The sequence below is a fragment of the Arvicola amphibius genome, chromosome 10 (assembly GCF_903992535.2).
Source record: "Arvicola amphibius chromosome 10, mArvAmp1.2, whole genome shotgun sequence".
Classification (NCBI taxonomy): Eukaryota; Metazoa; Chordata; class Mammalia; order Rodentia; family Cricetidae; genus Arvicola; species Arvicola amphibius.
Genome location: NC_052056.1, coordinates 52,844,037 through 52,862,747, shown reverse-complemented (window position 1 = coordinate 52,862,747; position 18,711 = coordinate 52,844,037). Strand labels below are relative to the sequence as shown.

The 18,711-nt window shown below is 37.4% G+C and overlaps 1 protein-coding gene and 1 long non-coding RNA gene across 4 annotated transcripts in view; one reads left to right on the top strand and one right to left on the bottom strand.

Moving 5' to 3' along the window:
• Positions 1-4,095, top strand: part of LOC119824572 — a 74,307-nt gene extending 70,212 nt beyond the window's left edge. The window contains exon 6 of the long non-coding RNA XR_005287114.1: positions 3,096-4,095. This is a non-coding gene — a long non-coding RNA (uncharacterized LOC119824572). The remainder of the gene's footprint in view (positions 1-3,095) is intronic.
• Positions 1-18,711, bottom strand: part of Cblb (Cbl proto-oncogene B) — a 179,982-nt gene that overhangs the window by 70,807 nt on the left and 90,464 nt on the right. For all 3 annotated transcript variants that reach the window (XM_038344773.1, XM_038344776.1, XM_038344775.1), the window contains exons 5-6: positions 7,531-7,687; positions 2,120-2,241 (exon numbers count right to left, since the gene is read on the bottom strand). In XM_038344773.1, coding sequence (XP_038200701.1) covers positions 2,120-2,241; positions 7,531-7,687 — 279 coding nt within the window. The remainder of the gene's footprint in view (positions 1-2,119; positions 2,242-7,530; positions 7,688-18,711) is intronic.

Here is an 18,711-nt window from a genome sequence, read left to right as displayed (position 1 = left end):
AATATCTTACTCAAAAATTTATATAATATTTTCAAATAAAGAATAAGATATAGGAATCTCAGAGATTGTGGGCACTGTGTATTTGAGAAAATATGTAGAATCTGATATTACATTGTAGCATACAACTGCAAAATTGGATGGTTAATGTTTTATAAGTAATTACTTATCTATGTGTCTTGCATATTTGTCAATTTGTCCAGTTTTACTAAACATATTTTCTGTTTCTCTGCACTGTTTTTGGATGGCGTTCCTGATAGCAGTCATTAGAGAGGATGTTCAAGCCCCCACAGAAAGTGTGCTGTTATTAACAACTTATGAGAGCCACACATGGCTACTGAGAACAATTTAGTCCTCGCAGGAAATTTTTGCTTCCATTCTGTTTGTTCCCCAGTTTTAAATTCTTTGCTGCTGAGCCTCCTGTGGGTAGCTAGTGCTGCCTCCTTTAGGAAGAAGTAAACGCGCACTTTCTCCTTTAGCACCTGGCTCTCCAAAAGGGCATGGTTATCGCAATCAGATAAATCTTTCGCTTTCACAGGGTGGCTCATGATTCAAAGTCATTCTTGAGCCTAAAAGTCACTGAAAATATTAATTCTTTCGACTCTCAGTTCTTTGGAGGGGTGCTGAGAACCACACCCAGGACCTTAAGCATGCTGGGTAAATACTCTTTCAAGGCAGGAAGCTAGTGTTTGATTGGTTGTGATCCAGGTAATGCACTACTAAAGGCAGTCAAATTTCCTTGGAGTGGACTTCAATGTTTTACATATTGTGAAGCCAGAGAAAAAATACTTTCTAAGAGAAAGGGTGGTCAGATTGACATTTCACAAAGCAAGTAATCATCTGTTCTTAAGGAGAATTTCTAAACAGACTGTAAGCATCCAAATCCCACCTCATATATGACAATTACTATCTATGGATTATTACGAGGAGTGAACCTTGAATGAAGCAAAATGATTCGTCTAAGGTTTGGGTGATATACATATTACCTGACCATGGCTCTGGGTCAGAACAGTTAACTTCCCTACAGCGAGGTCTTCGATAAAACCTAATTGTTTCTGTGCCACTGGTTCCTTTGAAGATACCATGTTAAATGTTCAAAAAACATGAGCATTTTCATTACCAGAAAAGAAACTAAACCTGTTGGCTCTGACTTAAGACGACTGTATTAAAGGACAAGCAAGCACAAGTCTTCTGTGTCAATTTAAGCCCATCTTAGTAGAAAAGGGACACTTAAATAAAGACAAAGTTCTCCCATAAATTGGAACAACCTATTGATACAGTGACAGAGATATTAAAATTAAAGACTTCCAAAGAAAGTCTCTAAGGCCACTGACATTGTACCTAGGACTTTGCCTGCTGTGGTTTAGATGTCTGTGCCCAAAGGCTTACTGTGTGCCTAGCACATGTCTAGATGCCACACACAGGAACATATACTGAGCAGGGGAGAGAAAGATTTCAAGTCTTTTATTAGGCATAGTGAGGGGTGATTTCTTGACCCATGCCAAAAGAACTAACTAGACACCACAACTCCAACAGTTACTCAGATCAATCATCTGAAAAGCAAAACAAAAACTTTGAAGCTACAAAGACGTGGGTCAAGATAAACTGACAAGGGTATGGGATTGAACTGTAATATGCTTTTATGTACTTATTGCATAAATATATATTTATATGTATTTATACACTATTCTACATTTCATCATTGAAGTTACCTGAAACTATTCAAGATTGTTGTAAAATATTGCACAGAAAACTAAACTACTTGATTTTATCTTCAACACAATATTTGAATGTTCAATCAGTTTAAATCAGCTCAGTGTACTTCAGTTTAAAGTGGAATACTGTGTACATAACACAACTAATATAAAAACATCCCACACAAAGTTGAGAAGGAAAAGCAAGAGTTACATAATCCTGATATTTATTAACATCACTTTCTAGTTAACAGCAACGCTAAAAGTCAATAAACCAATTTAAGGACGCAATCAAAATGTACCCTTTTAGTCTGCCAGTTTTCCCATGCCATCTTGCCTTTTAAGGCTATGGCCAATTTTCCTAAGAATAAACCTGCAAGGAGCTTTCTTTTTAAGCACAACACCGAGTATTAGTGCTAGAATCTTACCTTCCAGGCTTGGCGCTGTATTTCTGTAGCCGTGCTTTAACTTCATCGTAAGTGAGAAATGCCATGTACCCCGGATGTGTCACAGCTAAGAAATTCCAATTCCGTAAAATAGAGCCCCAGGGCTAAACACATAAATAAATGGAAAGGGATTACCCAAAAGATACACACCAATGACATTGTTTCACATACTTAGAGAAAGAAAAGTCTCTTCTATATCTTTAAGTCAATACGGTGTATGAGTCTTAGGTCACTCTTTGATAAATAACAGCAAAAACAGGCAATAGCTTATTTTGTTTTACAGAAATTTGTTTAAGCAAAAAAAAAAAAAAAGGTTCTTAGGAATAGAGAGGACAAAAGGAAAACAAGGTGTTCCTTACAGAGTATATCCCCAACAGAGAATTTATGATCACCACCAAATGGAATATGGAAGCAACTGGTCCTAGGCTTTGATCCCCAGGTGCCTTTCTGTACTCACTGCCGTCACTTTGACTTTCCTGTAGCCCCACCTGAATATCCACCCCTTCCTCAAGGAGGCCCTTTAGGCTCTCCTACTTAGAGCTGTTAGCTCTTGACAGAGTCCTCTTCTTCCCCATCTGTTTTGTGCATGGCTGCTCCTTGCTCAGATCCCTCATAAAATAGGAAACCATGTTACTAAAGTTAAGTGTTGTGGAAAAGGTTACACAATAACCACAAGTCATGTAAGGCCAAGGAGCATTCCTGTGCGGCTCAGGCTTGGATCACTGTCACTGAAGTACCATCAGATACATAGTAATCAAGCTGCGATAATTACATGTGTGCAGGACTGCTTTAGAGGGGGCGGGTCTTTTCAAGGTAACAGGCTCCTGCCCCCACACTTGCTTTATCCTAGCTCTGCTATGGACCTGGCAAAAGGCTTATGGTTTGAAAACAGGTTCAGAGAGAAGAAAACTTTTCACAAAAACATGTGTTTCATATCAATCTCTCTTAATCTAATTAGGTGTCTCTCCAGGTATCGTGGCACAAGAAAAAAGGCGGTGAGTAACAGGCAGCTTTGCTGCAGGGTGTGGATGAATCATCCCTGCAATACTTTCAAGACTGAAGCTACATTTATTCCAAAGAATTGGCAGCATACTCCATCTGTTCTGCCAGATTCTTCACTCAAATCATCTATGTAGAAAAAAAAGGAGGTGTTTCAAGTCACCAACTTCAAGCTGCTGAAACTGGCATCTGAGACTTGATTACTGTAGGAGAGTTCGGGCTTTCATTTGTTTTGAAACTTGTTCTTGCTCTTCATTGTAAAGCAAGTTTCAAATATATAAGGAAGAATTCTGCAAGGACCAGGTGTCCTTTGCAATGAGGATAACAAGAAAGAATGATTTAGTACTAAAGAGCTTTTTAGCCTTTTTGACTTAACAAGAAACGTCTTTAGAGAATTTCCTCATCACAGTGACACATCTAATTGGGTTAGAAAGGCAGACTGAGTACCCCAGCAATACAGACGCCGGCTCTGCACTTGAAAACTACGGCATGTTTTTAATTTTCTTCTTAAGGCTTGACTGAAATTGCATAAAACAATCCTTGGAAAAAGTATCAGCACATGTCAAAAGGCAACGGAGAAATTACTGCCGTGCTAGACATTTTGGTTCTCATTGCATTGCTTTGCTCCACCATCCGAGAAGGACAAGGCAAAAGGGAATATCAAAGAAATACTGGAGCTGCTTCCATTAACGTCCACACAAATTCTTGAAATATGTTGTTTTAATCCAAAACTTTAACGAGAACCAATTAACAGCTCAAATATAACTAAAAAACAAGATGAAACTGAAGGCTAAAGCCATGCTCAGAGATATTAAGCCAGAGGGCCAGCTGCTTACTGCAGAAATATTTACGTGATAGGATGAGTCTGTGCCGATGTGCGTACAACCCACCCAGCACAGCCACAACCCCACCCCTTCCCTGGCTTAAAGAAAGCAAAATAAATACTTTGGTGACAATAATTCTTTAACTAATTATTTTTATAACTCATTTGTCTAGAATTGAAGGAGATCTTTTTTCCTTACAAAATTAGTGGGAGGCTATTAAACAATAACAGAATATACTGAAGTGAATTCAAGAGATGAACCAACATCTGTTGAAGGGGAGACTCAGCTATTCTACACAGAAACTCTCTGGAAACCTCGCTATCACTAACGGCTTCCTTCCTCTTAGATGCTTTTCCATTCTATTACTGCTAGATGTTCCACCATGACTAGGATATTCCTTCCATATTCCACCACCATGCTCCCACAGACACACTAATGCAGTGTTCTGTATTTCAAGGACACGGGCTTTTCCAGCAGTAGGGAAATGGGGACAGAAACCAAGTGGCAGCTTTGGAATAGGGAGAAAGATTCAGGTATACACTGCATGACTCTAATACCTTACTATCCCAGCTTCTCCCACTGACTTAAAGAGAAAAAAGAGAAGGACAAAGGTCGAAAAGAAGAGGAAGTGGAGGAAGACCACACAACACAGTCATTTCTTTCCCAGACTCTCCGGCATTTAGTAAGTTCCCTGTGAACTTAGGGATGAGAGCAGAGGAAGGAAAGGTCTCTTAGTCCTATCACTCCTGCACCTTTCTCCCCTTCATCACTTGGCATCTTTTCACTGCTTCCTAAACAGCCATGTTGCTCTTTCTACTTCAGACCACAAACCCCAAGAGTACCTCATCCACTTTCAGATGATATGGAAAACTCTAAGTTCCCAATAATACAGGACTGTAAGAATTATTTACTACTGATCCACTATCATCAAGTTATAATAAAACAAATGCTTATACACTTAAAGCACTTAAAAACTTACATTTTTATAAAGGCAATACAAATAAGTTTTGATAACAGTGAATTTAAAAAATTATCACTTAACTTTAATTGTATGTAAAAATCAAGGTCAATAAAAATTTTAAAAGGTCAATAAAAATATAAAAGCAATTTCCTCATATTTGAAGCCACATGTGGTATGAGCATGGTTGAAGTATTTAAATAGTGAGTGCAGAAACCAGAGGTAATGAAGAATCTCAGAAATTAGAGGATTAATCAGATTTGGTGAGCCACTGCCACAATTAACTGTTTTGAAACAATTACCAATTACCTGCCCAGGTGAAAGGTTATCATAGCTGTCTGCTGTGGAATAATCCTTTTTTACACTTTGAAGATATTTTGCTCTCAATGGTTTAATAGAGAGCCAACCAGCCAACAGCTGAACAAATGAGGTTAGACCAGAGAGATAGACTGAGAGAATGCTAGGAAGAAGGGCCGATTTGCCAACCACATGCAGAGGAAGCAGAGATGAATATGCCTTGCTGAAAAAAGGTAATACCACGTGGAAGAGCATAAATAAGAAATATGGGTTAATTTAAGTTGTAAGAGCTAGTTAGTCTCAGCTCCTGGCCAAGCATTTGTAATTAATGATAAGTCTCTGTGGAGTTATTTGGGAGCTGGTTGATGGGACAAAAACTTGTCTACAGCTCTCATGTTACCTATGATTTTCCTTTCTTTCTCACACCTCAGTAAATACACACAGGATAATCAAACCTCAGAATATTAAGGCTACTTGTTTATCTTTAACTACAAATAAGACAATGTATGCACATGCTCAACAGCAGTATGGGTAGAGTGGGGAAGCATATAACCAAAATGAAGCTGCCTGCATACCTTTAATATACAATAGAGGCTTTAGAGCTCTTGATGCCTACTCTAAAAAGTTACACACAGTTCTCTCTCTCTCTCTCTCTCTCTCACACACACACACACACACACACACACACACCACCACCACCACCACCACCACCACCAAATAACTAAAACAGTAAAGAATAACAGACTCTAAGGGGAAGCTATATTTATTAGTGAAAATGATATAAACTTTCTTCATCACAAGGTGATGAATAAAAACTCTGATCATTTAGAATCCTTGATTTCCATTACAAATGAAATCTTTGTTCTGCAAAATGATCTTTAATACTGGAGCACTTTGTGCTGTAAATGATTAGGAATTGGATAGCATGATGCTTTTCTGAAAGTCTTCTTACAATCATTTAAAATTACAGGCTTTGATTATATTATCAAAATAATTTTAAAACAGGCTCACAACATATATACATCAAGAAAATGAAGCAACTAAAAATTTTAAAAAGCAAACACATACTTTCTGCAGTATTTTATCAAATTTCTTATCCCACATAAAATGTAGAGCTATGATTTTTAAATTGTGATAAAGTAAAATCTACCCTAAATATGCTCTTCGCTGGAGTCTGTTGTTCTTCCTGATAACGAGTTATGTTAAGTTCATTCCACGAAGTGCTTTCTGGTTAAATGAATCAGTCACCTAGGCTTTGCAGCTAGAGCTAAATACACAAGTCATACAGCACGGGAAGCAAGGGGTCCGTGTCATACTCTAATATTTTATTTACTAATAGAACAGCCAGAACATACCATATTCCAGATTAAAATAATACTTTCAGAACACAAATAAGCTTGTTGTCTAGTCAGTCTTAGCACATTCACTACAATTATTATAAGCAGAATTGTAACATATCAAAGGATGATTTCACTTTCTAAGTGCTTGAATTAAATCCCATAGACCATATGCATTCCAGTGGCAAAGTCATATTCAAAACACAAATTTAAATTTTTTGCATTGAGAGGAATTCAATTTGGATATATTTAAGGAGCAAAAAAATTGACTGTTTCAGTATTATGCCACTTGCTTTTGAATATATAAAAATAATGATGACTGTTAAAAAGTAAAAATGATAATAACACAAGTTATCACTGGATAAAGGAACAAATTTTGATGAGAGTTTTGTAAATTAATATTGTTACAAATTTGTGACAGAATATTATACAGGCATTGAAAAATATATTGATGAAGAATATTCGCTGGCATGGAAAACTTTGTTACAAACAAAACTTTGTTAAAAACAAAACTTGTTCAAAGAGAAAAGCAATTTGTAAAGTGATATAAGACCCTGTACACTATAGATAAATAAATCAGTGACCTATTTCTAGCTCTGCTGTTTATCTTCTGATCAAAAAATTGTCATTGCCAAACAGATGAGATGCACCTGGCCAACACCCACCTCTAACGGTTTCTATCTATTGGCCACTGGCTTAAAGATGAACAAAGTGAAAACCTTAACAAGGGAATTTAAAACAATTCCTTTCCCTGAGTCACTAAAACTAACAAGCACCCTACCAGGATCACGTGACCTGATATTCGAAGCCTGTACCATAGGACTCACTCTAAACTTAGAGGAATGATCACTGGCTGCCAAGCCTGAAGTTGTTATTCATATGTTTGTGTATTCGGTATGCATGTGAAAAAAAAAGAAACATACACAGAGCTCTGGAGGGAAGGAGGAGATAGATGGATTAAGCAAGTATATATCTTACCTGAAATAGCCTGGTAAAAATATCAAATTCAAAAACTGAGATGTAATCATTGCAAGTTAAGTCAATGGTTGATTTTAGAGCCATTGCTTCCAGGCCAGAGCTAATCTGATGGACCTCATGCAGGCATTGTCTGAAGACTTTCCATGGTACAATGGTTCTGTGCAAAGGAAAAAGATGACTCAATGAATCAGGTGTCAACAAGGATATAGCTTCCACTGAAAGAAAGAAGTAAATCATGATGTTATTAGTATCAGATATGAGCCAGGTGGCGTGGCACATGCCTTTAATCCAAGTTTGGGCAGCAGAGGCAGGTGGATCTCTGTGAGTTTAAGGCCATCCTGGTGTACAAAGTGAGTTCCAGAACAGACACACACACACACACACACACACACACACACACAATTGCATTTGCATTAGAACAGTTGAAAATATTGCTCATTCAAGTTCCATTAAGTAAGTGTTCACTTGATTATTCTGCATTTGCTAAGCATCTAACAGGAATCTTAGTTTTTCATTCCATTCATGGTTATGAAGAATAACAAATAGAGGGCATTCTTGTCAAAGTGTTGGGCATCGTGATCTTTTTTTGTATACTCAAAGCAGTTTAACTATTGACCAATCACCTACCACCTCTCAGATGCAGTTTGCAGAAGTGAAAAGCACATGTTTTCTGACCTTCCCTATGAATGCAAACTAGAAGGCTTCTTTTATAAATCTTGTAGAAATCTGTTTATTCAATATCTACCAATTAATATATTTCATTATATACCATATAGCAAATTTCAATACATAATATTTCAGAACTTTAGAAGACCCCTGAATGGATTAAGAAATGACCTGTCTCTCATTCCTCAAACTTAGTAATTTCCACTACTTACCCATCCTCCTTTCCACCATGGAAATCTGTGACACCCATTATCTATCTGTTCCTTAGCAACCTCTCCTCCTTTCCCAATGCCACATTCCTACTCATGAACTATTCACATCTTAAACACTGATATTTCAGTCTTCAAAACAGAACACAAAAGCTATATGCATGCTCCAGAAAGATAGTGCATATTTAAATCTTGGATTTTTCTTTACCACTGTCTCTAGAGAAAATAAGCAGAAATGAGTTAAAATTTCTCTGGCCTTGCTCAATACCAATTTTCTCAATGAAGTTTAGCTACAACTTGAATATTCTGAATTATTATCATTATCTACAGCAGTCAAATAGTAGCACAGATTAAATCGCTTAATGGGCTTCCTGTCACAGAGAATCTAGAGCCAAAATTATTCTGTGATCTGGTTGGGTCTCCAAGAATGAACAGTTTTGATGAGTTCCTAATTGGTGTTGACTCTCCCAGTTGCTCAAAGCCACTGATGGGCCATATCTACCTAAATAGCAAAGCTGTTGGAGGCACTTAACCTTGGAAGTGCCTAAGATCACCTTTGGCCTTGGGAAACAAACACTTTGGAGGCAGGATTTATAATGCTACGGGACACCGGTGGGGAAACAGAAAACTCTTCTGATTGAACCCTCAACCAACAAGACCTGGAGGAATTACACTGTGTAAGAAAGCAGTATAAAAGAAATGGCAAGACAGGTCAGAAGACACTGGACTTGCAGAGAATTATGGGCTTCGTGAGGCATTAGAGAAGAAAGCTAAGATGCTTAATACCTCAAAAGACTTTTCTCTATGTATGAGAAAAAAACAGGAAACCACAGAGAACTGAAGGGAGACACCACATCAGATGCCATTTAAGAGAAACACACGTCAGACTCTAATTAAGGTTAACAAAATGTTGCTGCCTTAAAAGAACAAGGAAAAATTCTAGTAATATTGGGAAGCTATTGACTTATAGGAGCGTACAGATGCCGTCAGGCCAGCTACATGGCAGTGACAATGGAAGTCTGCCCAAGAGGCACCTAATCATTTTCAATAGCTTCCAGTACTGACCAGACACAAAAAACAAAACTCATACATAATAAGCAGAGGACAAACGTTGGTGAAAGGACTCCTAATTTCAGAATGATACAGATAGACCTTTTTTTTTTTTTTTCTGGAAGAGCACCATGGTACTTTACTTAAAAAGCATAAGTTGCATGAATAAAGTGGATGAATGGAAAACTTCTGTCTTTTGTGTATGTAAAGTATAAAAGTCAAAACAAAATGGCTCTGATAAACATTTTAATAGGTTACCTTAAAGTTATCACTATCTGACACTTAAAATTCACACAGATTATAACCTATTTTGAATATTTCATGATTTTCCAGAGAAAAATATAATTTTGATGCACCATACAAATGCAGAGCAATAATTTCAACATAAAAAGACACATTTTCATAGAAGTTGTATAATGAGATTTCATCATAATTCATTTATGATAAACCCTAAGGCTCCAAGTACATATTCATTGGAACCTTCTTTAAAGTGGGTAATGAAGGCTGGAAAAGCAGAGCATTATTTGGCTGGTTTATCACACAGAACCATTACTATAAGTATTCCTCCACTTCTGTGGGCTCAGCAGAGGCCAAGTCCAGGGAGTGGGAGGAAGAGTGGGGCAGAATGGGAAGAACTGAAGTAGAGTGCAAAGTTGTCCTTATGAGCAAGAAAAGAAGACTGTGTTCTCAAATTCAAAAAAATTGTGCCCTGGGCTTCTTCACAAAGGCGAGCATCAGTGGCCACAAGATGAAGCCAGAGGGAGAAAATATTGATGGCAAAATGTTTCACTGAAAAAATGTAAACTTGTGTGTCTTGACAATGACCAGAGGCAAAGAGAGAGAAGAGAAACAAGGGAACAGAGCGGCATAAATGGGCCAACTTGAGCTTCAGTGTCTCACAACACTACAGAAAATTTAATCTCCATTTGCCACTTGTCATTCATCATAAATCTCATTAGCTGCAGGTAAATACCATAAAAATATACTGAAATACTTATTTTTATTTTATTACATGTTTTTTCTGTGTTTATGCATGGGAGCACATCTTTATGTATGCGTGTGTATTGCCAGAATTAGTTCTCTCCTTCCACAATACTGGTCATGGGGATAAAGTTCAGGTGATCAGACTGACATTAAGTGCTTTTGTCTGCAGTGCCATTTTTTCCAGACCAAACACAAGTGATGCTTAATACACAAGACAAGTAGAAAGACCAGTGGGGATCTAGACAACTGGTTCCACAGTATGACCTCAGCACCTTTAGAATCTTAGTAAGGATAAGAGCAATGATTCCTTCATAGCTTTACCATTGCTCATATGCAATACAGAAATCTCTTACAAAAGGGGAAAGTTGTTCCATATAATGCCTCAGACAAAACAACATGCTAAACAAGGCCGTGATATCATGCTGTTTAGATACCATATCTTAACCTGTACAGAAAAAATAAACATTATTGGAGAAAGAATAAGGAAATGAGGTCAGTTAGCACAAAAAGACAAAATGGAAAGGGGGTCAGTGGGTCAGCAATTGAGAGGTGACTCAGTCAGCTAGGCTGTCACCTGTGTGAAAGAGGAAGCATGTGTCCTTCTAATGTGAAAGCCTTGAAATTTTAAGATATAAAAGATGGATGTTAGGAAACCAGTCCAGAAAAAAAGGAAAGCAAAACATTTTCATGAAACGTCTAGTTTATCCAAGGTTCTGTGTTTTACGTGCAGCACTTGGAAGGAAATTTCACGTAACAAAGGTGTGACGATGAACGAGGGCAATGGTGTCTGGAAACAGGAAATAGCAGACATACGCGGTAAGAGGAGAATTTACACAGCATTTCTAGAGGGCAAACTGGTAACAAGGTTCAAAGCTTGTGCAGCATCAGAGTCTACTTCCATGAGATTCTGTCTAAGAAACGCTGGTCTAAAAAAGCACTTAGCACGTAGTGTAAAGTCTCACCTACCTGCCTCATTAAGGCAGTGCTATGTGTAATACCACCAAACCAAAAGCAAATAAATTCATGTTTAATGACAGAAAGACTTTATTACAGCAACTGGAATTGCACAGAATGATATTTATCATGTAAACATATTCACAGCACATTACTATATAAACTAGTTTTTATCTAATTACTGGCATTAAGGGTTCAATGTTAAACATTTTCATCATTTCTCGAAATAGCATTACAAACCTGGACTAGAATCTAAAACTCTAAGATTCTGCATGACGTAATGGTATCTGCAAATATGAAACACTTGGGAGTGGGGAGCTAACAGAAGAAGAGCAAGGTCAATGCACATGCAGAATCAGAAATAGCAACGTCCTAAGGAGATATATAACCTTCCAGTGGGCTGGCAGACTTAGTATTATAAGGTTGTCACTTCTCCTTAAATTGATCTATAGATTGAATAACCTCAGTCAAAACTCCACAGGGCATTGCTGCAGTAGAAACAAACAGATTTGAAACCTCACTATTAATAACTAAGATTAAATATAAAATAATTTTCAAAAGAACACAAACAAGCTTATCTCCTTCACATTAACACAGTGGCAATGAGACACAGAGAGGCAAACAGAGATGGAAAAACTGCTACTTTTTTTCTGTTAAGTTGTAGGAGTTTATTTTACATAACCTACAGTTGATTAAAAGGGAATTCATGATAAAAATAGAAGATACTTGAGGAAAGATGAGGGAGTAGACTCTGTACACATACTAAACTAACAATCTAATCTAATGATTATAGCAAAAAAAGTCTTCAGATTAAAATTTTGCTTTTTTGTTTTTCCCCCATTTTTTACACAAAAAAACAATAAAAGCCCTAAAATCTTGATTATTTTTACTTTTTCGAAAAACTGCTTCTTTAGGAGCCATCCCCATCCCGCAAAAACAAAAACAAAAACAAAAAAAAAAAAACAAAACATAAACAGCGTTTTGCTATCTAAGATCAAATATTTGTAAAGTACATTTTTAAAAAGATGCTTTTTAATGAATACTGATGGATACAAGTAGGGAAGGAACTGAATCTTGACCACCAGACACAGTCTTCTTTTAGAAAATCAACCTGAGGTATTTTAAACCTAACAATGAAACAAAGTTTTCTAAGAAGAGACACAGAAAGATATATGCACACATTTGGAGCAGGCATAAAATTTAAACTGAGCCAAAGATTTTATAAAGTAAATGATGAATAGAATAGGGACTATTTATGAGAAGACAGTATAAACAAAATTAAAAGGAAACAACATATGAAGATGTTGAATAAGCATACAATGATAGGCTCAACTTCAATGAACATGAGAGCAAAGAAAATCTAAGTATGAGGAAAGTCCACTCTCCCACGTTGAGAGCCATTAGAAAGTGCTGAAGCGATGTGGAGCACGGTGGAGCATGACATGGCCAGAAGAGACAAGGGCATCAAGAAATGCTGGGGAGCCTACTAAAGATGAAGGCCTGCACTCAAATACAACCATCAGAAATGCATAAATACTTTGAAGAGGTGTATAGAACAGTTCTTTATTGACAGTCATTCAGATACCACACACAATAGAATGAATACTTACATAACAAAACAAGAAAAATAAATTAAACACTGCTGCACCCAAGAATAGGGGACTTCCATGAGCACAACAAAGAGATGAGCCAACATCATTAACGAGGAATACAAGACATGCTGTTTAACTCTCAGTGACTCCATCATACTACGAAGTTAGACTTGGGTGGGAGGGTGTTTAACTGCATGGGACTTGCTGCAAGCATGGGTTCTGAACAACAGAGGGTCAGTTGATATGCTGATACCTTCTTCAGAATTTTTTATATTGGTGTGTTCATTTCATGAAACTTCATTACCTAATGTTATGCATGCTTTTATCCATGAACACTAAACTTAAATTATGAGTTAATTCTTAAAGTGTACTTTAAAGTCAATATTGAATATCAAAAGAGAACATGAGAATAGATAATACAGGCTTTTAATAATAAATAAAGACTTTTATTCTTTGTTAGTTTTCATGTGGTAACAGTTGTTTGGAAAGTTGATTCTAGTTGATCTATATGTAATGTCATTTGGGCTTTGAAGATAATCTGTCCTATCTGTATTAACCCATTTCTTACTTTAAAGTTTTTGCTGAGCTGGGCGGTGGTGGGTGGTGGCACACGCCTTTAATCCCAGCACTCGGGAGGCAGAGGCAGGCGGATCTCTGTGAGTTCCAGACTAGCCCGGTCTACAAGAGCTAGCTCCAGGACAGGCTCTAAAGCTGCAGAGAAACCCTGTCTCGAAAAAGCAAAAAAAAAAAAAAAAAAAAAAAAAAAAAAAAAAAAATTAAAGTTTTTGCTGGACTTTTCAGCACAATCACCTTACCAAACAGATCTTTGGTGTCAGCACCTCTAAAGTGAAGGCTTGCTTTGTACAGAATGTAAAAGGGTATTTGGAAGATGGCTGGTGGTTTGACTTTATTTTTTTCATTATGGATACAGAGCATTAAGACTCTGATTCCTAGGCCTGCTGACATTCTTGTAAATAGTTATTACTTAAATCCAATCTTTTTCGTAACGACTACATTTCTTAAAGAATATGAAAAAAGATTCTTATCGGGCTATCTTTGCTCTGCTGCTCCATCAATAAGGGAAAACCAATTGTTTTCCAGCAGGGCAGAAAGAGCACATCAGCATCACTGATAGATGCCTCAGGACCACTCATACTTCACAGGATATAACCATGGTAACTAGAGACGTTCGTACTTAGATCTAACTACATCTCAACTTGCACAGAGAAAGTCTCAGACACCATTTGTAATAGGCATTCTTCCTAGCCTACAAACAAAAGCCTGTGACACTTTGCTGTAGCATAGACAAGCATTTCTTGGTGGAGTGGACAATTACCCCATTTCTAGTCTGAGATCTACATTCAGAGATCTACATTTGCAGAAATAAGGAAATACTATCTTTATGTTTCCCTTGACTTTCACAATAACACTATTCATGGAACTTCTGATCTCATAGCTTAACCCACTCCTGCTCTTTATTCTGGGGAGGACTTTTTCCTTTATTATTAAAAAGTCTCTTTCAATGACCTTCTGGACATTTTGACTCTCTGAATCACACGTGACCTGCTCCATTCTGCAATGCAGCTGCTTGCTGACCTCCATGGTTGAACCTGTCTGTTTCCTTAGACCCTAACGTATAAGGCATGATTCTCTGTCTTCCTCTTCTGCAGTTCCCTCTTCTTGGCAGCTGCTGGAATTTTCAGTTTGCCTGTTCTATTGTTTTTCTTTCAGATGCTAATAAAATGATCATCATGATTTCCAATCCATTTTTCAGTCGTTTTTATTAACCAGGAGAATAAGAACTCACTAAAGGGAACCCTAAATCACCACAGTAACACTTATATTTATTTTTTGACTTTGGAAATATGGTTATTGCAGAAAGGAATAGGAAAACTGCAAAAACACCACTAATAAAAATGCATTAAAATTCCTGATATAATTTTTCCATTTTCTTCATGGACCACAGAACAGCAGACTCCCTTCTTAAAGCTGTGGGTATTTGTTCACATCTTCCTAAAGCACAACTGGTCTTCATTATATTTCCTCAGAAAGTTCATTAACATTTGGAAGGTGCATGGGATACAACTGTTCATGTTCAAAGCAAGCTGCTTTTGATCGCTATGGTCAGATTAAGCAAAATTTTAAAAAAATATATACACATTAAAAGTAGAAAATAACTCCACAGAAGTTTGTGGAGTGCTTTAAAATGATCTTCCTTTCAACAATGAGCTCAGTGTCAAAAATACACAAAAAAAGTCAATAATAGAACAGAGCTCCTCTTAAATCTCTCAATACTGGCCAATTAAGTCAGTTAGCAATGAATGAAGCCTTAGAAGTCTAAGCATAAAAGCAAACCAAATAAGCATCCAACAATATTCTAAGACCTTTACTGGAGAAACTACACATACTGAGCTTATTTAGGTATACCATCAGGTACTGCTACTTTAAGACAATGTCTCATTAAGTAGCTGAAGCTGGACATTAACTGTCTTTGTAGCCCAGGCATGCTCTCAGTTTGTGAGGAGCTAGAACTCCAGGCCTGAAGCACAGCTTAGGTTTCATATTTTACAGATACTGAAAAGTAACAGAAAGAAGGGCAAAACTAGAACTAAACAAGAAAAAGTTATATTTTGGAATGTTAGTTTAAAATGTGTTACATTTGTTGATGCTATGGAATATTTGCCTAATGATGCAAAGACATCTAGACAGGAGAGAGAAATAGGCAGGGTCGCAAGGCAGAGAGAGTAAACAGGAGAAATCTAGATTCAAAAAAAGAAGAAAGAAGAGCAAGTAAAGAAGAACAGAAAGATTCCAGGGGCTAATCATATAGCCACACAGTCAGCCGAAGAGTAAGAAGGAAAGTATGATATGTAGAATAAAGAAAGGTATACAGCCCAGAGGCAAAAGAGTAGTTATAGACAGGACCATGTAAGTTAGAAAGCTGGCTAGAAATAAGCCAAGCTATTATTTGGAATCTGGGTGAGGGGCCCCCAAAAAGTAAAAAGGAAAAGAGAAAAACTACAGTTACTTACTATTCTTCACAGTCATCATCAACATTCGAGATATAAAATGAATATTTAGCAGCTAGCAATGAATATTTAGCAGTCAGTAATATATTTCCATATGCTGACTTTAAAAAAATCAATTACTTTGCTATAGAATTGAATAGCTTTCCTACCAGCCAAAAGTGATTCTAAGGTGTTGCAGAGGCTGGGATGCTACTCAGCTTCCATGCTCCTAGGAAATTAGTTTCCAGTTCCATGGATGCTGGCAGAAGTCTCCAGGCTTCTGGGTCAACACAAAAGATGTGTTTTACTCATAGCAATACAATGATGAAAGCATCAGCTGTCTCTTGTATGTGTTCCCTGAGCTTTAATTCTCTCTATGAGGATGCCAAGAGGTACCCACACACAGTGGGGGCTCTTAGTGATGTAGAGTCTGGAATTAAATAAAAAACACCCAGATTTTTTATAATGGGCAATAAACAGAACTCTCCAGTCATCTGGAGACGGAGGGAGGGAGGGAGGGAGGGAGGGAGGGAGGGAGGGAGGGAGGGAAGAAGAGAGAGAGAGAAAGGGGGGGAGAGAGAGGAGAGAGAGAGAGGGAGGGAGGGAGAGGGAGAGGGAGAGGGAGAGAGAGAGAGAGAGGGAGGAGAGGGGAGAGGGGAGAGAGAGACAGACAGACAGATACAGAGAGACAGACAGAGAGAAAAAGAGAGGGAAGGTGCAAGATGGGAAAGTGATGTGGGAGGGTCTTCTGTTTTATGTTGATTTCACTGGTTAATAAAGAAACTGCCTTGGCCATTTGATAGGCCAGCCTTAGGTAGGTGGAGTAGACAGAACAGAATGCTGGGAGGAAGAGGGAAGTGAGGCAATCGCTATGCCTCTCCTCTCTGGGTCAGTCGCCGTGAAGCCAGCCACCAGGTCAGACATGCTGAATCTGTCTCCGTAAACCACCACCTTGTGGTGCTACACAGATTATTAGAAATGGGTTAAGCAAGATGTGAGAGTTAGTCAGTAAGAGGCTAGAACTAATGGACCAGGCAGTTTTTAAAAGAATACAATTTGTGTGTTGTTATTTCGGGTGTAAAGCTAGCCGTGTGAAAGCCTGGCAGGAAGCAGCCCACCACTCCTTCTACAAGAAAGGAAGCAGAAGGGAGACATGGGGGAATAGTAGCAGGAGAGAAGAGAGAAGTGGGAAACAAGAGAGGATAAGGAAGCAAAGCTGAACAAAGTTACAATGGGCATGTATGAAGATGTTACAATGAACTTTATTTTCTATACTTAAATAAAATGCATGTGTAGGTGGCAATCATATACACTAGAGGGTATACACATATGATCCTTTCCAGGATGTGAAGAATATATCAACGCTACTCTTGTATTGTATATATCATTTTATTTCTGTTATGCATGTGGTGAACACACATATCAGTACAATAATGGATATGTACAATTTATATATCCATGAAAATGGAAAACATTGAGTAATATCCCATGCTAGGAACATAGTAGTGAGTTGGTAATGAAGAATACAATTAACATTTGAAGATCATTGCTAAAATTTCTTAACTACGCCATACACTGTGATCCACCTAGCACATAAACTGAACCCTCTTTCACTTAAAACATACCAATGGCTTTCAATTTTTCTTAGGGACACGAATGACCGAGCTTTAGAAGTGTGGCTTTGCATAAGAAAAATAAAAGGGCAAAGAGAGCAACAGGCAGAGGTTTCAATATACAGTATAGTGAAGGTGAGAGCCAGCAGCGTTGAGCATGCTAAGTTCTGAGGCAAGCAAGTCCTTGGTGGAGCAGAATTCACGTTCCCTTGTCTGAATTCCACAGTCACCAAAAACTTTATGAATATTATCATAATATTATCAGGCGATCATTGGTCAATAATGCCACAACATCTTCTGCCCGACAATGGCCTGAATCACTGGGACATAATAAAATCATTATTCTGTTTGGCTGAATTTATAAGTTTAGCAAATCTGGATCTACTCTTTAAATATGTTCTTTTTAAAAAATAAGATTATGCTTAATGACACTTATTTCAAAGTAAAGAGTAGAATAAAGAAAAAAGAGGAGAAGGCAATGTATTTATAAAATGCTGAATTTCCTATAATCATTTCTTTTGAACTAACCGACACCACAGTAAGTCAGTTCCACTACTGTATCCCCAGGAAGAGGCCGGGTGGATACCCTATTAATAAATCTGCATTCTCTACAATATGCTTTCTCTTTGGAGGCCAATGTTCCTCTCATGCTTCAGTCCATGGCCAATGGTAAATTAGCTTACTTACTACTCATAGTAAGTAGGCAATTTCTAATGGCAAAATAATAACTTTAAGCATTTATCATTTTATATCCTGTATCCCAAATTGAACAAACACTGCTTATCATTAGTAAATTACAATTTTGTATTTTTGAATTTTAGACAATGAGTTCAACAGTAGCAAAAAAAAATCTTCAATTTGTATTTAAGCTTCATTATTTTGTTGACATAAAATACTGTAATTCGTTTAGATAGACAATAATAGGAGCTGATTCAAAAGCAATTATTTTTGCGTTTATATTTCAGTTTTTAGTTAATTTTTTTCCTAGTGAACCTGTTGTATAGTTTCATTGTAAAAGTCCCCAGTTTCAACTGTGTACTCCCTCTATTAATTAAAGAGAACTAGGTTGTCTTTTCTATAACGGGAAACAGATCTAGTTAATAGC